The sequence below is a fragment of the Propithecus coquereli genome, unplaced genomic scaffold (genome assembly GCF_000956105.1).
Source record: "Propithecus coquereli isolate 6110/MARCELLA unplaced genomic scaffold, Pcoq_1.0 Scaffold862, whole genome shotgun sequence".
Taxonomy (NCBI): Eukaryota; Metazoa; Chordata; class Mammalia; order Primates; family Indriidae; genus Propithecus; species Propithecus coquereli.
The window spans coordinates 436,824-461,530 of NW_012154863.1; the positions used below are offsets into that span (position 1 = coordinate 436,824).

The 24,707-nt window shown below is 38.6% G+C and overlaps 1 protein-coding gene across 1 annotated transcript in view; it reads right to left on the bottom strand.

The window, feature by feature from the left end:
* The window catches only part of POLN (polymerase (DNA directed) nu), a 176,316-nt gene that overhangs the window by 112,666 nt on the left and 38,943 nt on the right, over positions 1–24,707 (bottom strand). Inside the window, exons 5-9 of the mRNA XM_012664146.1 lie at positions 22,939–23,051; positions 5,795–5,952; positions 3,249–3,317; positions 1,540–1,600; positions 440–504 (exon numbers count right to left, since the gene is read on the bottom strand). Coding sequence (XP_012519600.1) covers positions 440–504; positions 1,540–1,600; positions 3,249–3,317; positions 5,795–5,952; positions 22,939–23,051 — 466 coding nt within the window. The remainder of the gene's footprint in view (positions 1–439; positions 505–1,539; positions 1,601–3,248; positions 3,318–5,794; positions 5,953–22,938; positions 23,052–24,707) is intronic.

Here is a 24,707-nt window from a genome sequence, read left to right on the forward strand (position 1 = left end):
AAAAAAGAACCAGCATCCAGCTGGGCTGCAGGCTGGACGTGGTAATGGTTACACCAAAGTTTCCTTTAAGAAAATTTAAGTGGAATACTTCTGTGTATTTTTTCATGCATCTCTATGCATCCCTGTATATTTATTTTTCAAGAAACCTGAGAATTCCTTCACCAAACCACAGGGGGCAATGTTCCTGTACGAAAAAGCTGACTTTTGAGAAGGACCCTGAAGATCCATTAAAGAACTCCCCTGACACATATGCACTAGATTCAGTGCCGTTTAAATCTTTTCAATGCTTGGTCCTCCCCTGCAGGAGTCAGAGAGAAGGAAAAACAATGTCAACTTCAAATGAGGAGGGGAAGAAAACCAGAATCTACTCTAGAGCTGCCACTGAGAACAATCTGTCATGAAGGACAACAAGAACAAACAATCAGAAATGGTAACTTACCCCAAGAAGTGCTGACGTCCTCTCCATTGCTTCTTTATTCACCTGAATGCTGTGGCTCTCCATCACTGAGATTCAAAAATCAAATCAGATCCTATTTGCACTGCATTAATGAATCCTTTTCAGTAAAGACTCAGGGGCCTCACTCTCTAAAGAGGGCAATAATGACAGTGACTGCCATTTACTCAGCACCTGCTGCATGCCAACCTCCTCACGGGATTGGTCAGGATCTCTGTGTTACAGGGAAGCAGGTGCATTGACAGAGCTGGCTTTTGAGGTGGGAGTGGGCATGGGGACTGTGCTGGCCAGCTATGGCCTGGCCCTTCCCACACTGTGAATGAAGAGTCATTCCCTGGCCAGTGCAGCACCCAGCAGGACCTGAGACAGAGGCAAAGGCAGAAGAGAGCCCTGCAATGGTTCTTACAGGGAGGTTCTCAAAACTCCATCAGGTGAAGGGGGAGGGTTACAAGGACAGCAAACCAGGAATAGAGACAACTACTAAAGTATAAAACATCCAGAGATGCCTGTTCCTCCTGGATAGACAGTACAGAAGGGATGTCAGAACCTTCTAGTCCTTCCAGACCAAGAGGTGATGCAGTCCAACCTCTCTTGTTACAGAAAGAGAAAACAATGGGCTTGTTACCACTTCAGTGCAATACTATCTACTTCAAAGTAAGTTAAACATTCATCCCAGTGTAAAGAATTCTCTAGGAGGCCGGGCGCGGTGGCTCACGCCTGTAATCCTAGCACTCTGGGAAGCCGAGGAGGGCGGATTGTTTGAGCTCAGGAGTTCGAGACCAGCCTGAGCAAGAGCAAGACCCCATCTCTACCAAAAATAGAAGGAAATTAATTGGACAGCTAAAAATATATAGAAAAAAAATTAGCCGGGCATGGTGGCGCATGCCTGTAGTCCCAGCTACTCGGGAGGCTGAGGCAGAAGGATTGCTTGAGCCCAGGAGTTTGAGGTTGCTGTGAGCTAGGCTGACGCCACGGCACTCACTCTAGCCCGGGCAACAAAGCGAGACTCTGTCTCAAAAAAAAAAAAAAAAAAAAAAAAAAATTCTCTAGGAAAATGACTGTACTTATTCTTTATGGTAACTTACCTGCCAAAATTGGTATCAGAGGAAGCTCCAAAGTACAAAATAGTTGCCATAAACCATAAACCTATTTCATAGGAAGAAATTATATCAATGTTACTTTAAATTATGATTTGTATCTGCATTTTATTGAAAAGCCTACTTAATTTTGTTGAGCTACAATTGAGGCAGCTCCTATCACGATTGGTTTCCTACCCAACCTCCACTTCTCTCTCTTGTTCTTCCTAATAAAACTCCTATTTCCTGTAAGTAGCCTATTTTATTACCAAGACCCAGTAGAGCTATTTAGATAGGCCAAGGCCCATTCCTATTTTCTTTACTCTTTCTCTCTCTCTCTTTTTTAGAGATCTCACTCTGTAGCCCAGGCTGGAGCGCAGTAGTGCAATCACAGCTCATTGCAGGCTGGAACTCCTGGGCTCAAGCAATCCTTCTGCCTCAGCCTCCCAAGTAGCTGGGACTACAGGTATATACCACCGTGCTCGGCTAATTTTTTTTTTTTTGATGGGGGAGAGGGGTCACACTATATTGCCCAGGCTGGTCTCAAACTCCTGGGCTCAAGCAATCCTTCTGCCTCAGCCTCCCAAGTAGCTGGGACTACAGGTATATACCACCGTGCTCGGCTAATTTTTTTTTTTTTGATGGGGGAGAGGGGTCACACTATATTGCCCAGGCTGGTCTCAAACTCCTGGGCTCAAGCAATTCTCCCACCTCAGCCTCCCAAAATGTAGGCATGAGCCACCACACCCAGCCTCTTTCTCATTTTAAAGATTGATTTAAGTATGTGTGGACTTTTAGTCTTCCAGAATTATTTTAATTTCAGAATAGGCTTCCTGAATTCCCAAAGAGTTACTTAGAATTCTTGTTGATTTTTCACCGACACTATGGATTAATTTGGGGAGCACTGGAATCGTTACAACAGGTCACCTCCTCTAAGAGGACGAAATCTCTTTCTGTTTATCCGGACCACCTTCCATGCTCTTTATTAGAGTTTCAGCATTTTTATTCTTTCTTGCTGCCATTGAAAGAATCCTGGGCCTCATCTTCCGACTCCCACTCTCATGTTTCTTCCTGCCTCTCCAGACCCTCCTCTGCCCTGTCCTTGCCCTTGTGACAGGGCTGACCTTTCCTGGCCATATCACCTGGGCTCCTTCTCTGCCCTCAGACTGATTTCATCCATTTGGGTACCAGCAGGAGACTGAGGATGGGGTGAGAGAGAGAGGTTGGCTCCAGCTGGCCCTTGGAGCCCAAGGGTGGAGAAGCATCTGGCTATTGCCTGTCCCTGGAGGCTGCTCCACTTTGTGGTTTCCTTCACCCTGCTCTCACCTCTGGACACAGTCCCTTCATTCAGCTCTTCTCATTTCTTGGTTCCAATGGCTGTCTGCTTCCCAGTAAGATTCTGTTTGAGTGAAGCTGTGTCCATCCCACTATTAACCAAAATAAACTCTCAGCTTTTATGGTAACTACAGCACTGGAAATACCCTGGTTAAAGAGGAGGCTTTTAAAAATGTTACAATTGTTTTCAACCTATTTTTAAAATTTCAGGTCTTATCATTCTAGACTACCCTTCTCTAAATGATACGCAGGTTATTTTGGTCTTAGAACTCAATGTTTTGTTTCCTTCCCCTGTGAGGATGGGTGCAAATGAAAAGAGAGCCCTTGTACAAACAGCAAGCAAGAGCTCCTATCAGCCAGAAATTAATAGTAAAATGTCTTGCCTTCAATTTAGAGCAAAGGTCCATCGTAAGTCTGTAGAGTATCCTCAGGTTCACAAGTACATTCTGATGCTTTAAAGAACAAAAGTATTAAAAATTAGATAAACTTGGTGGCAGTACTTATCACCATCTGGGAACTGACATGACTCATAAAATGTTTCCCAGTGAAATCCCATGAAGCTTTCACTGGCAGATAGTACATATGTGGTGGTATCACCAGTCACCTCAAGAAGATGAGTTCCAATCTATGGAAAGTACCTCTACTGTGCAAGTGTGAGCTCTCCATAGCTGGACACATTCTCCCAACCTAGAGTTTTTCCTCATTTTACAGATTGAGAAATAGAACCCCAAAGAGACCTAATGTCCAAGGTGCGATGATTAGATGGTGGTAGGGGTGGAGAACATAGGCCTGGCCCCTCTAGGTCCCACAGCCCCATTCTCTCTGCTCCATCATCCTGCACCCACACAGGGTTGCTGCCCCATTCCACACCTACTGTCTGTTCTCACATTAGGACAGACACACACAGAGTCCTTGGGAGATTGACAAACAAGAGTCTGTGCTCAAATGACAAAGAGGGGAGATGGGATGCGATGCAGCCCTTCCACAGGCAGTCTAATTCTTCCCCTGACATGGAGCCCTAGGATCTCCTGTTCAACACTCTACTCTACCAAATGACACCCCTAACTCTAGGCCACTCAGACTCAGTTTTCTACTAAAGGCTTCAGATTAGAGTGAGCCCCCAGTGGATCAGTGGCCGGCTGCACACAACCTGGCATTATTTCCTAGTCACTTCTTAACTGTGGCTTTCCTGTGAAAGACTGGTCGGGAACACCCAGCAGAGGAGCAGCTCCACGGAAAGTTCCCTGCTGCCACCAGGCAGAATTCCACATGGCTGCCCACAAACTCCGAGGCTGACCATGTGACTCCCACTTTGAATGGTCCCAGCACAGGCCCAACCCCTTGGCCCAGCTCCTATGTGACAAGGCTCTGCATGTCTCCTCCGGCTCCCACAGCCACCTCTCCCTCTCCCCATGCTGGTCTTGCTGTCTCCCCAAAGGAGCCTCACTCTCTGTGAGTCCTTACCATTCTCACGCCACTCCCTCTGCCTGGAACTCTTCCTTTTTCCTGAACAATTCATACCACCTTTTCAGAGCAGCAGGGTGTAGATTAATGGCCAGCCTTCCATTCCCTGCCCTCATGCACTGCATGGCTGTACTACAAACACATGTCTGGCCAATAAGGTATAAATGGAATTGTATCTGAGGCTGCCTCTTCTCTGCCTAGAGTGTGGATGAGTTGAACCCTGGCTTTAACCTGGCCTGGGCAGGTTGCATGGTGCATGTAGGGCAAGGTGCATGTAGTTAACCTTTCTGCACCTCAATTTTCTCATCTGTAAACTGAGACTGATAACACTGTGATGAACAACTCCTTCTTCCAATAATATAATACCTCAACTTCTGTTTGGAGAAGTCCCCCTGCCTGACAGCATGCAATCTGGGGAGGAATACTAACTAAGATGCCCTGCCCTCCCCTGGTGGGGGGTAAACATGTGGCACAGGGAGGAAGAGGAAACATTTTCCAAGTACCAAAACTCTGAATCTTGGACAAAAGTGACCCAGGGAGAGAAAAGGTGATGGCTTAGTGTTGGCACCATGCCTAGCCGTTCCGGTTCCCTGGATCCCAGGGCCACCTGGCTTCTGTTCTTCCCAAGCCCTAGTTCTGCTTTTCCTTTGATTCTGTGAGCTACCCCATATCCTTTCGATAAATCTCTTTTTAAATTAAGGGAGAGTGCATTTCTGTTATTTACAATCCCTATTGGCACAGACCTTCACCTCCCAGATGGTCTGTGAAGGAAGTGCATGAAGCAAATGCCCCCAGTTCAATACCTGGCACACAGCACAGGCTCACATCACCTCCTGCTGTGCTCTGAGTCCTTGAGCTCGCCCAGCACTCTGCATATTCTTCCAGCAGTTCTTTTACCACTTAGCTGTTTCCTGAAAACTAAGAAGCCTGAAAAGACTGTGGCCACGCCACTTCCAAAAGAGCCCTCTCCTCCGGGGCCTGCTGTGGCCTCTCTCTGGGCTCCATGCACAGTTCAGACAGTGCTTCCTGACAATCAGGGGCCACTCCAGCAGGGGAAGCCCTGGAGAGATGCATCGGAACAGTCCCTAGTTCTCCCCACATAGACTGAGCAGTGGCTGTCCTGGGACCTCGGCATGGTGGCCACATCATTAGGACCAAGGATTTGTGAATGAGCAACTCTCTGCTCAGGGAGCAGGCAACTTTGGCCCCAGAAAGTCTATTTAAAGAATCACACTGTGAATGGGATTTCCCAGGAATAAGTTTCACGGAAGAATGGAAATTATTCATTCTTGCTCAACATCTTCCACCAGAAACGCCAGGATCAAGAATATTTGTGTTGAATAAGTGAAAATGAATGTTGGAAGTGTTCTTTTTACTATTAGACTACCTATAAAGTAGAAAGAGTTTCTAGAAAAACATTAGGATTGTATTAAGGTTGATAAAACCTTATCTTAAAACAACTCACCACTATGTTTCTTGAGGAATTTCCATATGTGCTTCCCACTTTAACTGTAATAGATTTCTCAAAGTATTTTGCCACTAAATCTTCAAAAGAGGGTGTGGCATCACTAGGATCTATAAGCCAAGCTGCAATTCTGGGATCTAGCCCTACAAAATCAGCAACTGAAGAGAAAAGGTTCATTTAGTCATCCCCCCCACCAAAAAAGAACAATAATTGTCATTTTTCCTGCTTTGACAAAGTTCTTACGGTTCAAATGCATAATAATAATATTACCATCCCCTCAGATTACAGAGCCAGGCCAAAGTGACTCTCCATCATTCTCGAGAATTTTAAACCTCTGATGAACTGGCCTCAGTGAACCCAGGTCCCACATGGTTCATCTCCAAGGGCACCACGTTAAAGAAGCAAATCTCACACAGCCAAAAAGGAGTGGGACTCCAAGCTCACGTGGAATTTGGATCTCCCAAAAACACATTAAAAGCTATCAAAGTCAGCGCCCTAGGCCCCACTTTCCTCTCCCTGTCCCTGCTCCTTTCCCTTGGGATTCCTGTCTGCTGAGTCCCCCAACCCAGCCTCTAGCCAGGCTGTCTTCCCTGGCCCTGCATCGTGGTATCAGTAGCCCAGGCCTCCCTGGTTAAAGGAAGAAGGGTAGGAGCTGCCTGAGCACGTGTGGCATCCTCATCACTGAGTGCTGGGGTGGGTGGGCAGTGTGCATGCAGCAAAGATGCTTTGGCATCCACGCTGCAGTGAGACACTATGCAGAGAACACTGGGCCTGGATTTAGAACCCACGGTGAGCCTGGGAGGCCACTTTGCCCCTTCAGTGTTAGTTTCCTCAACTGAAAACTGGGGGAGAAAAGATTACTGTAAATATCTGTGAGATACATGTGAAAGTGCTTTCTACAAAATAAAAATGATATTTGCTAAATAGAAAAATTTTAGTACCAGAATACTTTAGACATGGATGTCAGGGCTTATAAATTAACAGATAGCCTAAAGTGATTGCTTTTAAAGTTAATTTTGAATTGTGCCATACAAAAATAAGGCTTTGCCTTTAAATAAAACTATAGTCTTAGATCATATCACATTAAATATTATATTTTCTGGCAGCTTTAAATTATAATATAATAGTCTAAGAAATTTATATTTACCAAAGCAGCCAGTATTATAACTCTTTCATTTGATGTCCATAAGGCTCTTATATGGGCAGATTTGGAACTCTGAAAGAGGAGCAGTCATTTGGCTGCGGCCACAGGGCAGCAACGTCTGACTGTACATAACACTGTCTGATTGATAGGACTGTTTCATTTCACTTGCCTTTTCAAAGCTCTAATGTTTCAAAATTAAGGGTTCTTATCAACCTATATTTTTGAAAATCCTTGGGTAAAGTCTGGAACTGCTGGAATGCTCTGGGGAGCTGGTTTGTATAAACTCTTGCAACTGACAAGCTAAAGCTGCCAGGACAAATCCCATGCTGGGGGAGAAAAAGCCAGTAGTTGAAAAAGAAATGCCAACAAGATAAGATTTTAAATAAGCTAAGAAAAATTAAGAAAATGTTAAAAAGCTATGAAAACATAAATCAGAATTAGAAAGACTGAGAAATTAGGTGACTTAGAAAAAGAAAAATTACACAAAGAAATGACAGAATCCAGGAAAGAAAAAATTTTTTAAAAATTCAGAAATAAAATAAAAACTAAACTGGTAAGACCCAAAAGCAAATGAATATAATACATAATGCCTTAAGTGAAAAAGAAGATAGAAAAGAGGATATTTTCAAAAATCAAAAAGAAATGAGATTGAAAAGGAATTCTAGATAAAAAGTGATAAATATGAAAGATTCAACATACCAAATAGTTCAAAGAAAAAAATCAAACTAATACTGTGCTAAACACTGTAAGTCAAGATGACTTTAACTACATGTTAATGGACACATGCATAATCAAGACAGTGTAGTACTGACATAGGACAGAGAGAGGTCAATGGAACAGATTGAGAGTCCAGAAATAAACTCATACATCAATGGTTGATTGATTTTCAACAAAGGTACTAAGAATGAAGTTGGACCCTGTAGTGGGTTGAATTGTGGTCCCCAAAAGATATATATTCACCCAGAACCTCAGGATGGGGTCTCATTTGAAATAAGGGTCTTTGCAGATGTAATTATGTTAAGAATCTTGAGAAGAGATCACCTTGGATTAGGGTGGGCCCTAAATCCAATGATGGTGTCCTTATAAGAGACTAAAAAGGAAAAAATGTGTAGAGACATACAGAGAGAAAAGGCTATGTGAAGAAGGAGGCAGAAATTGGGGTGACATGTCTACAAGTCCAGGAATGCCAAGGATTGTCAACCACCACCAGAAGATAGGAGAAAGTCATGGAATGGATTCTCCCTCAAAGACTCCAGAAGGAATCAGCCCTGCCAACACCTTAACTTGGGCTTCAGGTTTCCAGAACTGTGAGAGAATAAATTTCTATTGTTTTAAGTTGTGGTAATGTGTTACAGCAATCCTAGGAAACTAATACAGACCCCCTACCCCATACCATATGCAAAAATTAACTCAAAACGGATCATAAACCTAACTGTAAGAGCTAAAACTATAAAACTCTTGGGGGAAAAAACATAAGAGTAAATCTTTGTGTCCTTGGATTAAAAAATGGTTTCTTAGATTTGATACCAAAAACACAAGTGACAAACGAAAACATACATAAATTGGATTTCTTTAAAATAAAATACTTTTGTGCTTCAAAAGACACCATTAAGAGAGCAAAAAGATAACTCACAGGAGAAAATATTTGCAAATCATATATCTGACAAAGAACTTGTATTAGAATATATAAATAATTCTCATAACTAAACAACAAAAAGACAAATACCCCTATTTAAAAATGAGCAAAATATGTGGATAGATATTTCTCCAAAAAAGATACACAAATGACATAAGCACATGAAAACATGCCCAATATCATTAGTCATCAGGGAAATACAAACCAAAACCACAATGAACTATCACTTCACATCTACTAGGATGACTAAAATAAAAGAGATAGACAACAACAAGTATTGGCAAGGATGTGGAGAATTAGTACTCTATATATTGCTGGTTGGATTATAAAATGGTATAGCTACTTTGGAAATCAGTTTGACAGTTCCTTAAAAAATTAAATATAGAGTTACCACATGACCCAACAATTCTACTTCCAGATATATACCCAAGAAAATTGAAAGTAGGCCAGCTGCGGTGGCTCGTGCCTATAATCCTAGCACTTTGGGAGGCTGAGGCAGGAGGATCACTTGAACCCAGGAATTTGGGACCAGCCTGGGCAATAGTGAGCCTTTGTCTCTACGAAAACAAAAAAAATTAGTCAGGTGTGGTGGTGTGCACCTGTAGTCCCAGCTACTCAGGAGGCTGAGGTAGGAGGATTTCTTGAGCCCAGGAGATGGAGACTGCAGTGAGATATGATGACATCACTGCACTCCAGTCTGGGTGACAGAGAGAAACCATGTCTTAAAAAAAAAGAAAATATATGTCCATACAAAAACTTGTATATCAATGTTCATAAATAGCATTAATCATAATAGTCAAAAAGTGGAAACAACCCAAATGTCCATCAGCTGATGAATGGATAGACGAATGTGAAAATTATTCAGCCATAAAATGGAAAAAAATACTGATATATGCTCCAAAATGATGAACCTTTAAAACATTAGGCTAAGTGAAAAAGCCAGTTACAGAAGGCCACATATTGCCTGATTCCATTCATATAAAATGTTCAGAATACACAAATCCAGAGAAAGAAATCAGATTAGTGGTTGCCATAGTCTGAGAAATGGGGGAATGTGGAGTAACTGCTAATGAGTACAAGGTTTCTTTTTGGGGTAATAAAAATGCTCTGAAATTGTATAATGGTGATGGATGCACAACTCCATGATTACCCTAAAACACCTGATAGTACACTTTAGAAGAGTGAATTTTATGATATTTAATTATATCTTAATAAAGCAGCTTTTATTTTGGATATACCAAAAAAGTATTTTATTGGTTTTTTTCTTTTTAAAAAGATTTTAATCCCCAATGTGATACGAAAAGCTTTTCTTTTTTTTGTTTTTTTATTTTGAGACAGAATCTTGTTCTGTTGCCTTGGCTAGAGTGTAGTGGCCTCATGACAGCTCACTGCAACCTCAAACTCCTGGGTTCAGGCAATCCTCCTGAGCCTGCCTCCTGAGTAGCTGGGACTACAGACGTACGCCACAACTCCTGGCTAATGTTTCTATTTTTAGTAGAGACAGGGTCTTGCTCTAGCTCAGGATGGTCTCGAATTCCTGACCTCAACCAATCCTCCTGCCTCCCAGGTGCTAGGATTACAGGCGTGAGCCACTGTGCCTGGCTACAAAAAGTTTTTTTTAAAGGTTCATACCTTGGAAAATTGACTCAGAACAACCAACAATAAGATACGGTCTAGTAAAACAACTAGTCTTTAAAGAAAAAAGGAAAGCAAAACAAACAAAATCCTTTCAGACAAACAGACCCAGTCACTAACTAGGGAAAGAAAATCAGATTTTCACCACACTTTCTGAAAGCATCACTTTATGCCAAAAAAGCAATAGTATTTCATATTTTAGAAAGACAAGGAAAGAGGATTTCAGCCAAAGATCTTGTAATGGAGCCAAACTGACCTCTAAGTCCAAAATATTCCTCAGTGTTTGCAAGGAAATACAAATTCATGATCAAGGAGGTTAAACAAAAACCCTGTCATCCTGAATAAGAATCAGAAGTATCAGTATGAACTCACGATACAGTTTGTATTTAAAAAGATACAAACTTCCTGGACTGGAAACAAAGGCTGACACAATAGTAATGTACATACCCAGTAACCAAATCCTGGTCGTTAAGTGGCATTTTCACTAAAGTAACAGGACTCCTTGGTGAAATGGCTAAGTCCAGGTCTAGGGCAGGAAAGGTATAAGATGAGCCTAAACTATCTTGTCATATCATAAATTTAAGGAAGATGCACAGACTACTAGGCTTGTACAACAAGGACTCCTCCCAAACTCGTTAAAGTTGGCATGCAATGGAGCAAAACACATGAAATATGTTTAAAGCCATATGTTCATAACGATACTAAAATTAAAAGCCTTTTTGATCACCCTTTGCTTATGCTATGGAACAATTAATTATTTTCAAAACAAGTAAATAAAGGGAAAGAATCAAGTTTTATCCTTGCATTTCCATATGAAGTACACTTAGAGTAACCAAATAGATGAGGGGGGATTTCTCTTTATGGAAGTATTCTGGCTAATAAATGAAAAGGCATAATAGATTTTAAATATCACTATGTTGCATTTAACAAACCTAGACAATGACAACCAATAGCTTCTACTTTTACAAAAAAAGATAAACAACCAGATATTATATACTTCCTGGCAAAAGTGCACAATAGCACTGTGAACAAATGTGAACCTGAAAGGGCCAGTCCTTCAAGATGAATCCTGAGTGACTAACTGGGCCTAAATTTAAAATAAAGTTAAGGAGCAATTTGCTGACTAGAGGTCACATACTCCAGGTTCCCTGAAAACCCACACTGCTTTAACTTTGGGACTTTCAGAGCTCACCTGAACCAACCAATCAGAAATCACCTGCCTCAGCCAATCAGAGTTCAGTTGTATGTACCAATCAGAACGCAGCAGCATCAACCAATCAGAACTGAGTTCCAATCCTTCATTTGCATGAATGGACCTGATTGGGAACCTGGGTGGGAACCTTTGCAATAAAACCACAATTCTACCTTTGTTCTCTGGAACACACCTTTGTTTTACACTGGAGTCTGTCTCCCAGTTTGTAAACTGTTCACTGGAATAAAATCTCTTTCCTCCAAATTGCTTTTCGGAGGACTTTTTTTTCACACCACTTATGAAGTAATCTTGCCCTCCCCAAATCTAACCTGAATATGATCAAGTCTCTGGACTTAATTGCCAGCTTACAAGAAATAGAAGAGAGAGAACATGTTAAACAACAAGAAGGGGATGCGATCTGCAAAATCCAGACTGTGGAAATCCCTATAGGACAAACAACCTGGTTTCTGGTTTCTTCAACAACAAAACAATTGCAAGGAAAAAAATACAGGAGGGAGAACATATAGATTAAAGGAGTCTTAAGAAATATAATCACATCTATTCTAAGGTATGGGCCTTGTTTCGATCTCCATTCAAATAAATTGTAAAAAAATAAGAAACAAAAACAGTTATAGAACAACTGGGGAAGTGCAATTACCTACTATATAGCTAATATATTAAGAGATTATTGGAGATGGAATGATGTCACCAAAATGGCAGAGTAGAAGCAAGTTGGCTTCACTTCCTCTCCACCCACAGAAAAATAAAACAACCCCATTAGAAAGTGAGCAAAGAACATGAACAGAAACTTTGCAAAAGAAGACAGAATAATGGCCAGCAAATATATAAAAAATTGCTCAACATCTCTAATCATCAGGGAAATAAATGCAAATCAAAACCACAATGAGATTTCACTTAACTCCAATGAAAATGGCTTTTATCAAAAAGTCCCAAAACAACAAATGCTGGCATGGATGTGGAGAGATAGGAACATTCTTACACTGCTGGTGGGACTGCAAATTAGTACAACCTCTATGGAAAGTAATATGGTGATATCTCAAAGAACTAAAAATAGAACTACCATTTGATCCAGCAATGCCACTACTAGGCATCTACCCAAAGGAAAAAAAGTAATTTTATAATAAAGGCATCTGTACTCGAATGTTTACAGCAGCACAATTCACAATTGCAAAGATGTGGTGGGACTGCAAATTAGTGCAACCTCTGTGGAAAAGAATTTGGAGATACCTCAAAGAGCTAAAAATAGAAATACCATTTGATCGAGCAATAGCACTATTAGGCATCTACCCAAAAGAGCAAAAAAACATTCTATGATAAAGATATCTGCACCCGAATGTTTATGGCAGCACAATTCACTATTGCAAGGATGTGGAAACAACCCAAGTGCCCATCAATTCATGAGTGAATTATTAAAATTTGGTATATGTATACAATGGAATATTACTTAATCATAAGAAACGACAGTGATCTAGAACCTCTTACACTTTCCTGGATTAAACTTAAGCCCATTATCCAAAGTGTGGCACCACAAGATCGGAAGAATGGTCTCCACTTGTACTCGCTATCAAATTGGTACTAACTGATCAACACTAGGGTGCTCACATGGCAGTAATACTCTCCAGGGATTAGGGAGATTGGGGGGGGGTTAAAACCCACAACTAAAGGACACGGGGAGCATTGTAGGGGGGAAGGGCATGCCTTTAACCCTCGCTTGGGTGAGGCAAAGACATAAAGTGTAACCAAAATGTATGTACCCTCATAATACCCTGAAATAAAAAAAATTAAAAAAAAGATGTGGAAACAACCCAAGTGTCCGTCAATACATGAGTGGATTAATAAAACGTGGCATATGTATACCATGGAGTACTACTCAACCACAAAAAACAATGGCGAACTAGCACTTCTTGTATTATCCTGGATGGAGCTACAGCCCATTCTTTGAAGTGAAGTATTACAAGAATGAAAAACAAGCATCACATGTACTCACCAACAAATTGGTACTAACTGATCAACACTTAGTTGCACACGTGGAAGTAATATTCATTGGGTGCCAGGAAGGTGGGAAGGGGGTGGAGTGATGGGTAAATTCACAACTAACAGGTGTGGAGCACACTGTCTTGGGGATGGGCAAGCTTGTAGCCCTGGCTTGGGTGGTATAAAGGTGTAACCAAAATGTTTGTACCCCCACAATATTCTGAAATTTAAAAATTAAAAAAAAATCACAAATATACAGTGCTGAGATTATCACCAGCAATATCCCAGAACTCAAATTTAAAGATGAGACAGTTCCTGGGGCCACAGAGAAGTGAAAAAGCTCCATGCAGAAAGTAAGAGAATCAGACTTTTATATCTCTGACACCCTCTCCCCAATCTGCTAGACACCAAGTGTGTGAAAAGTTTCCCCCAACTCATGGTTATTATCTCTCTTTTTTTTTCTTTTGACAGAGTCTCACTGTGTCACCCTGGGTAGAGTACAGTGGCACCATCATAGCTCACTGCAACCTCCTGGGCTCAAGCGATCTTCCTGCCTCAGCCTCCTGATAGCTGGGACTATAGGTGTGCACCATCATGCCCAGCTAATTTCTCTATTTTTTAGAGACGGGGTCTCACTGTTGCTCTAGCTGGTCTCAAACTCCTGACCTCAAGAAATCCTCCTGCCTCAGCCTCCCAGAGTGCTAGGATTACAGGCATGAGCCACTGCACCTGTCCATGGTTATTACTCTTGAAAAAGTGAGACCGAGGTGGACAGCCAGTTTCCCCCTCATCTTGGGCTCACTTGGGCAGGAGACCTACCCCTGCCTCAACCTACGGGAAGCATCGTGAGTGCCTGAAGGGAGAAAAACTCCTGATGACGGCTAGAGATGGGGGTGGGGCAGGACTAGTATCTCTAAACTGGGAAACTCTGTTCTGTATCTTGGACAAAGACACCAAATCAGAGTGGCTGGTCGGTAGCACCACACTGTAGGAGGTACATCCCATGGATCCCCTGGGAATGAACCCCTAGCCAGCTTTCCCACACTGCCAGGGTATACTCCTCCACAGGGATAGTGGCAGCTCTCTGAAATTTGCTAGAGCCAAGACAAACCTGGGCTTGAGGTGTCATCTAGCACCAAAAAAGAGGCAGTAACCTAGCAAAAAAGATATTCAATAGGTATATTGCAATGAAATCTCCAAGCAAACATATCCAATAAAAACCAAAAAAAGCCAGATATAAAAGACTGGAATAAATAACTAATCCTTCAATGCAAAGACACAGATGTATATCCACAAGAAACAAAAGCAAACAGGGAACCATGACCTTCCCAAACAGACAAAGCAAGGAGCCAGTGACCGACTTTAATGAGATGGCAATAGGTGAGGTCTCTGATCAAGAATTTAAAATAACATTTTCAAGGAATTTCAGTGATCTCCAAAATAACATAGAAAAAAAATTCGGAATCCTTTTTTTTTCCTTAGACAGGGTCTCACTCTGTCACCCAGGCTGGAGTACAATGGTACAATCATAGCTCACTGCAGCCTCAAACTCCTGAGTCCGAGCAATCCTCCTGCCTCAGCCTCCTGAGTAGCTGGGATTACAGGTGTGCACCACAACACTTGACTAATATTTTTTAAAAATTTTTCATAAAGACAAAGTCTTGCTATGTTGCTCAGGCTGGTCTTGAACTCCTGCCCTCAAGCAGATCCTCCTGCCTTGGCCTCCCAAAGAACTAGGATTACAGGCATAAGCCACTGTACCCAGCTGAAACTCAGAAATTTATCAGAGAAATTTAACAGAGATTGAAATAATTTTAAAAATCAAAGAGAAATCTGGAACTGAGAAATATATCTGCTGAATTCAAAAATTCATTAGAGGCTCTCAAGAGCCGAATAGATCAAGCAGAGGAAAGTATCAATGAGCTTGAATATAAGCTATTGGAAAATATACAGTCAGAGGAGAAAAAAGAAAAAAAAATGAAAATGAATGAAGAATGCCTACAAAATATAGAAAATGACCTCAAAAGGGCAAATCTGAGAATTATTGTGTTCAAGAGGGAGCTGAGTAAGAGCAAGGGGTATAAAGCTTATTCAAAGCAATAATAGAAAACTTGCCAAAAACTTAAGATATAAATATTCAGGTACAGAAAGGTCAGAGGTCACCAAATAGATTAAACCCAAATAAAACTACCCCAAGCCATGTAATAAACTCTGAAAAGTCAAGTACAAAGAGAAGATCCTAAAAAGCAACAAGAGAAAAGAGGCAAATAACACATATAGGAGCTCCAATTCATCTAGCAATAGACTTCTCTGACCATACAGGCCAAAAGGGAGTAGGATGACATATTCGAAGTGCTGGGGGGAGAAAAAAACTCTGCCAACCAAGAATTCTGTACCAGCAAAGCCATCTCTCAAACATGAAAGAGGAATAAAGTCCCAAACAAAGCTGAGGGAATTGATCACCATCAGATCCATCTCACAAAAATGCTAAAGGTGACTCATAAGTGTATACGAAAACAAACAAAAATGCTAAAGGGAGTTCATTGATCTGAAAGAAAAAAAAAACACTAATGTACAAAAAGAAAACGTTTGAAGATATAAAACCCACTGGTAAAAGTAAGTATACAAACAAACTCAGAATACTCTTAACATTGTAATTGTGGTATGCAATCCATTCATAACTCTAGAATGAAGACTAAAGGATGAATCTATCAAAAACAATAATAGTTATAGCAACCTGTTAAGAGATAGGCAATAGAAAAATACATAAATTGAGGCCTTTTTTTGGAGGATATGGAGTTAAAATTTAGAGTTTTAGTTTTTCCTTTGTTTTTTATTTTTTTATGATCAAAGATATATTGTCGTCTGTTTAAAATAGTCTGTTATAACTATGTTTTTTGTAAGAGTCACAGTAACCACAAAGCAAAAACTGATAATAAATACACTAAAAATAAAAAGCAACAAATGAGAATCACTTAACCACAATGGAAGAGAGGAAGAAACGAAGAAAGGAAGGGAGGAGTTACAAAACACTCAAAACCAAGTAACAAAATGGCAGTAGTAAGTCCTTACATATCAATAATAATATTGAATGTAAATGGACTAAATTCTCCAATTTAACACATTAACTGCGAGTTGTATTTAACTCATGCTAGTTTTGAGCCCAGGGCCTCATGAAGCATATGTAATTCACATGTCTCTTTACCTTGGGAGTTGCACGGTGCACAGGCAACCTACACTGCCATGCTGTAGCATACATGTTACATGATGGGTGGCCCCCTGGGCAAAACCCTGCAGTGGGTTTGTGAAAATCTTACTTGTTGATGTTCTTATTGTTACAATTAATATTGACAATTTAATTGCATATAACACACACACAGAAAACAATAAAAAAGCACACATTTTTTCATTAAATTAGAAAGGATCATTTTGCTTTTTAAGTTTTTATTCTGTTTTCATAATAAAACACTGTGGCTCCAAGGAAAAAAAATTTTTTCCAGTGTGGCAGTCAATGTGTTAAAGATATGGAGTGGCTGAATGGATAAAGAAATAAGACCCAACTATATGCTGCTTATGAGAAACCCACTTCACCTATAAAGATACACATAGACTAAAAATAAAAGGATAGAAAAGATTCCACACAAAGGGAAACCAAAAAAGAGCAGGAGTAGATATACTCATATCAGATAAAATAGACTACAAGCCAAAGACTATAAAAAGATCCAAAGAAGATCACTACATTAATGATAAAGGGGTCAATCCAGCAAGAGGATATAACAATTATAAATATCTATGCAACCAACACAGGACCATTCAAGTATATAAAGCAAACATTAATGGATCTAAAAGAAGAGATAGACTGTAACACAATAATAGTAGGGGACTTCAATACCCCACTCTCAGTAATGAACAGATCATCTACATAGAAAATAAACAAAGAAATACTGGAGTTAAACTGCACACTAGACCAAATGGGCCTAACTAACATTTATAGAACATTTCACCCAACTGCAGCAGGATACACATTTTACTCACAGCACATGAAACATTCTTTAGAATAGACCATAAGTTAGATCACAAAACACATCTCAACAAATTCAAAAGAGTCAAAATCATATCAAGTATCTTTCCTGACTACAGTGGAACAAAACTAGAATCAAAAACAAAAGGAACCTTGAAAACTACACAAATGCATGGAAATTAAACAAAATGCTCCTGAACTATCAATGGGTTAGTGAGGAAATTAAGAAGCAAATTTTAAAATTTCTTCAAACAAATGAAAACAGAAATATGACATGCCAAAACCTATGGGATACAGTAAAAGCAGCACTAAGAGGGAATTTTATAGCAATAAATGCCTATGTCAAAAAAGTAGAAAGACTTCAAATTAACAACCTAACAATGTACCCCAAGGAATTAGAAAAGCAAGACCAAACCAAGCCCAAATATGGTAGAAGGAAAGGTATAATAAATATCAGAACAGAAATAGATAAAATTAGACAAAAATACAAAAGATAAATGAAATGAAAAGTTTTTTTTTTTTAAAAAAAAAAAAAAAAAGACAAACAAAACTGGCCAGGCATGGTGGCTCATATCTGTAATCCCAGCACTCTGGGAGGCAGAGAAGGGAGGATCACTTGAGGCCAGGAGTTCGAGAACAGCCTGGGCAACATAGTGAGACCACCACTCTATAAAAAAATAAGAAAAATTAGCTGGGCATGGTGGCATACACCTATAGCCCCAGCTACTCAGGAGGTTGAGGTAGAAAGGTTGCTTGAGCCCAGGAGTTCAAGGTTGCAGTAAGCTATGATCACACCACTGCATTACAGCTGGGGCAAGAGAGCAAGCCCCTGTCTCTTAAATAAATAAATAAATGGTAAACAAAATTGACAAAGCTTTAGCTAGACTAAGAAAAAAAAAGACAGAAGACCCAAATAAATAAAAGCAGAAATGAAAAAGGAGACATGACAAGTGATACCATGAAAATACAAACAATCATTAGAGACTGTTAAGAACAACTGTATGCCAACAAATTGGAAAACCTAGAAGAAATGGATAAATTCCTGGACACATACAACTTACCAAGATCGAATTCTGAAGAAATAGAAAAGCTGAACAAACCAATAATGAGTAATGATATTGAAGCCACAATAAAAAGTCTTCCATCAAAGAAAAGCCAAGGACCTGATGGCTTCACTGCTGAATTCTACCAAACATTTAAAGAACTAATACCAATTCTACTCAGACTCTTAAAAAAAAAAATCAAAGAAGAGAAAGTACTTCCAAACTCACTCTATGAGGCCAGCATTACCCTAATACCAAAACTGGATAAGGAATAACAAAAAGAAAAAACTATAAGCCAATATCCCTAATGAATATAGATGCAAAAATCCTCAAGAAAATACTAGCAAACTGAATTTAACAACTCATTGAGAAGATCATTCGCCATGATCAAGTAGAATTCAACCTGCAGATGCAAAGATGGTTCAACATATACAAATCAGTAAACACGATACATCACATTAACAGAACCAAGAAAATCATATGATCATTTCAATAGATGCTGAAAAAGCATATGGTAAAATTTAAAATTCCTTTATGATAAAAACACTCAACAAACTGGGTATAGGAGGAACATGCTTTAAAACAAAAAAGGCCATATATGACAACCCAGAGTTAACATCACACTGAACAGGGAAAAATTAAAAAGCCTTTCCTTTAAGATCTGGAATAAGACAAGGATGCCCACTTTTACCACTTTTATTCAACATAATACTGCAAGTCCTGGCCAGAGCAATTGGACAAGAAAAAGAAATAGCATCCAAATTAGAAAGAAAGAAATCAAAATATCCATGTTTGCAGATAATATGATCTTATATTTGGAAAACTTTAAAAGCACCACCAAAAAACTATTAGAACTGATAAACAAAGTCAGGGCAGTTGCAGGATACAAAATCAACATAAAAAAAATCAGTGGCATTTATATACACCAATAGCAAACAATATGGAAAAGAAACCAAGACAGCAATCTCATTTACAATATCTACAAAAAATATAAAATATCTAGAAATAAATTTAGCCAAATAAGTGACAGACCTCTGTAAGAAAAACTATAAAATTCTGATGAAGGAAACTGAAGAACACACACAAAAAATGGAAAGATATTCCACGCTCATGCATTGGAAGAATTAATATTGTTAAAACGTCAATACTACCAAAAGTGATCTACAGATTCAATGCAATCCCTATTAAAATACCAATGACATTCTTTACAGAAATAGAAAAAATAATCCTAAAATTTATATGGAACCATAAAAAACCTTGAATAGCCAAAGCAATTCTGAGCAAAAAGAACAAAGCCAGAGGCATCATGCTACTTGACTTTGAAATACACTACAAAGTTATTATAATGAAAACAGCATGGTACTGGCATAAAAACAGATACATAGACCAAAGGAACAGAATACAGAACCCAGAAATAAATCCATGCATTTACAGCCAACTCATTTTCAACAAGGATGCCAAGAACATACATTGGGGAAAGGACAGTCTCTTCAATAAATGGTGCTAGGAAAACTGGATAAATAGGCCAATAGGCATATAAAAAAATACTCAACATCATTAATCAACAGAGAAATGCAAATTGAAACCACAGTATCATCCTACACCAATCAAAATAATACCATTAAAAAGACAAAAAGTAAAAGATGTTAGTGAGGATACAGAGAAAAGGGAACTCTTAAAACTGTTGGTGGGAATGTAAATTAGTGTAACCTCTACGGAAAACAGTATGGAGATTTCTCAAAGAACTAAAAATAGAACTACCATACGACCCAGCAATCCCATTTCTGGGTATCTACCCAACGGAAAAGAAATCAATATATAAAAAAGGTATCTGTATTCCTATGTTTACAGCAGCACTATTCATAATAACCAAGATATGGACTCAACCTAAGTGTCCATTAACAGGGGATTGGGTAAAGAAGATGTGGCATATATACACAATGGAATACTATTCAGCTATAAAAAAGAATAAAATCATGTCTTTTGTAGCAAAATGGATGGAACTGCAGGCCATTATCTTAAGTGAAACCAGTCAGACACAGAAAAACAAATACTGCATGTTCTCACTTGTAAGTGGGAGCTAAATAATGTGTACACAAGGAAGCCGAGTGTGGAACAATGAACAATGGAGACTTGGAGGGGTGAGGAGTGGGGGTTGGGAGAGCAGTGGATAATGGAAGGTTGCTTGGTGGATACAATATGTGTTGCTTCAGTGATCTATTTACTAAAGATACTTGCAGATGGAGACTTAAAGAAAGAAAAAAAATTCACTGAAGGCCCTGACTTCACTGCTATGCAATATATCAATGAAACAAAATTGCACTTGTATCCCATGAGTATATACAAAAAAAATTAATGGGAAAAAGCAAACAAACTGGGTAACTATATGCAGAATAATGAAACTAGACTCCTATCTCTCACTATATAGAAAATTCAAATAAAAATGGATCAAAGTCATAAATCTAAGACATGAAACTATGAAACTAATAAAAGAAAACATTGGAGAAACACTCCAGAACATTGGTATGGGCAAGGATTTTTTGAGTGAGACTTCAAAAACACAAGCAACAAAAACAAAAATAGACAGATGGGATTGCATCAAGCTAAAAAGCTTCTGCACAGCAAAGGAAACAACAAAGTGAAGTGACAACCCAAAGAATGGGAGAAAATATTTGCAAACTATCCATCTGACAAGGAATTAATAATCAAAATACATAAGGAACTCAAACAACTCAATAGAAAAAACCACAAATGATCTGATTTTAAAATGGGCAATAGATTGAAAAGGCATTTTTCAAAAGATGACATACAAATGGCCAACAGTTATATGAAAAAATGCTCACCATCACTAATCATCAGGGAAATGCAAATCAAACCACAATGAGATATCACCTCACTCCAGTTAAAATGCCTTTTATTAAAAAGATAGGGAATAACAGATGCTGGTGAGGATACCAAGAAAGAACCCTTGTACACTGTTTGTGGGAGTCTAAATTAGTACAGCCACTATGGAAAATAGTATGGAGGTTTCTCAAAAAACTAAAAATAGAAGTATCATATGATCCAGCGATCCCACTGCTGGGTATATGTCCAAAAGAAAGGAAATCAATATATCAAAAAGATATCTGTACCCCTATGTTTATTGCAGCACTACTCACAGTAGCCAAAATATGGAATCAACCTAAGTGTCCATCAATGGATAAATGGACAAAGAAAATGTGGTATATATACACAATGGAATATTATTCAGCCATAAAAAAGAATGAAATCCTGTCATTTACAGCAATATGACTACAATTGGAAGTCACGATATTAAGCAAAATAAGCCAAGCACAGAAAAGTATTGTGTGTTCTTACTCACACGCGGGAGCTAAGAAAGTGGATTTCATGAAGACAGACTGGTGCTTACCAGAGGCCAGGAAGGGTAGGGGGGAGGGAGAGATTAAGAAAGGTTGACTAACAGGTACAAAAATACAGTTAGATAGAAGAAACAATTCCTATAGATTTATAGAGTGTCTATAATAGACAATAATCTACTACATATTTTGAAATAGCTAGTAGAGAATAATTTGCTCCCAGCATAAAGAAAAGATAAATGTTTAAAGTGATGGATGTCCCAATTACCCTGATTTGGTTATTACACATTATATGAACGTACCAAAATATCACATATACCCCCAAAATATGTTCATCTATTACGTATCAATTAAAAAAAGATTATTGGTGATTTTGGAGGGCAGATGATGGTATCATCTTAATAATAAAATCCCATATTTTAGTCATACAATTGAAATATTTGGAGATTAGTCATATGATATTTAGGATTTGCTACAAAGTATCCATGGGGCAGGGGTTTGGAAGTATGGGGAGTTAGAGAGAAAAGACTGGCTGTAAATTGATAATTGCTGAAATTGGGTAAAGGGCATTTTTGTATGTGTTAGAAATTTTCTACAACAAAAACTGTTTTTCCTAACATTTTTTCATGAACATTTTCAAACATAGACAATTTGAAAAGAATTATACAGTGAAAACCCATATATCTACCACCTAGATTCTACAATGAGTATTTTTGCTCTATTTGTTTTAGGTGTCTATCTAGTAAAAAAAGATTACAAAAATCTTTACTATTTTAAATGAAAGGTAAAAATGTGTCCTATATTGTTTTGATGTTAATTACTCTGAACTGTAGTGCAATTCTTAGAAAGTTTATAAATTGTTTGTGGTAACAAATTCCATTCTGACCATGCCACATAATTCCTATTTTAAATAATAAAAGTAATATATACTTGTAAAAATCCAAATAACCTGGAAACATAGAGAGAAAGTACCTCCTTATGCTTAGGGCCTATGAAGTGGTGCGTTCAGAGTCCACGTGGTAAGTGGCCCAGGAGTGGTGTGCATAGCAGCACTCACCACCCTCCCATTCCCAGGAGGAGTTGAAGAGTTAAATTTTAAAGATAATAAACACTGTAACTTACCATGCTTCCAACTGCCATCACTACCAAAAAACTGCACCACTATTCTCACAAAATCCTTAGCATTAAAACAAATAACAGGGCATTTACATTTCAGTGTTTGAAATAACACGTTCCTAGAAAATAAAAAGAAATTCACTGATTTAGACATTAATTTAGAACTTTCAACCTTGGAAAAATATTATTACTACTCTACTAATAGCTATCATTTAGATCAGAGGTAGGGAATATTTTCATGTTGGAAGGCCACATTAATTTAGCTATAATCAAATATGGCCACATTCAGAAACTTCAATTATACTTAAAAATGTACATTATTCTGTAAAACTCTAACTACTGTGTAATTAATAATTTCAAAAACTGAAAGCTATTTGTTAATTTTAAAGTTAACTAACCTTTTAATGACTTTGTTGTGTCTGCTATTTGAATATTTGGTTGTAGCATGGAGGTCTGCAGTGTCAGTTGATCCTCTAGAATGGGCATCAGTCATTTGTGACCTTAAGAGCATCTTGATTTGGGTTAGGTAGGACAATGTAGATTCGCAGCAATAAGTGGTTGAAAAGCAAGAAAGCATTTTTGGGGCATGTTGCCAAAGGCATGGGTATTCTACTGTATTTTTCCATATTTCAATTGGATCTTTCTTAGCATCAAACAATGACTTTAAAATGTCATCTACTAAGAGCTCAATGAATTCCATCTGTAGTTCTTTAGGTGCCTTGGTGATATCAACTCAGTGAGGATGAAATACTAATTTGAGTGTGATGTGATTTCAGTCAGTGAACCTTTCATTGTATTCTTCAATTAATAGATCTATAACAGCTGTGTATTCTTCGAATGATTCGCACATATCATCCTGTTCATCATTGACCTTTGCTAACTGGGGAAAATATTCATCCAAAATTTCCTTTTGAAGAAGAAGTATTTTGAATAAAGATAGCTTTGCCACATACCATATATAGACTTAGTTTTACCTTGCAAAGAAATATTCAAGTCATTTTGATTTGATGTGATTATCGCACAGAAATGCTGCATTCCTATAGTAATCTTATTTCAATAATTCACATGCTGATTCTGTTCCTCATAAAATTTAACTATCTGTTCTCTCAGAGATAAAATTTTAGTTAACAACTGTCCCTATGATAGCCAACATACTTTAGAACAAGGCAAATCCACACTGGATACCTCATCATTCAACTTTAGCGTGTTTTGAAACTGACTATGCCATGTTGCATTTGCACAAATATAGTTAACAACACTTATAACTTGTTGCAAAGTGTCACTTAAAATAGTAGCTTTAGCACAGAGATTTTGCTAACATAAGACACAATGAAAAGAAATGAGAGCATCTGGGTCTGTAAATACTTTTTTTTTTTTAATCTGTGCAATAAACCTTTCATGTTTTCCTGTCATGGAAAGTGCACCGTCTGTACATATACACTCACTAAATTTACCAAATTCAGTCCAACTTCACGACGTTTATCTTGAAAGTTGTTGAAGATATCTATTCCCCGTGTTCTGTTCACAAGAGTGCCAGAAGCAAGTAATTCTTTGTAGCAAAGAAAATTTTCTAGTATAAAATCTAGCCGAGTCAGTAGTATCAGTTGGTTCACCCAAAGCAACTGAATAATATATATTTTCCTTTTGAAGTATTGTATGAAGTTGTTAAGTTGAAGGCTAATTCATGCTGGTGATCATTATGGTTCTCCTTGAAGGAGGCCGTTGCTTGTACTTTGAAATTTTACCAGGGTCTAAGCATGCTACAACTGTGACAA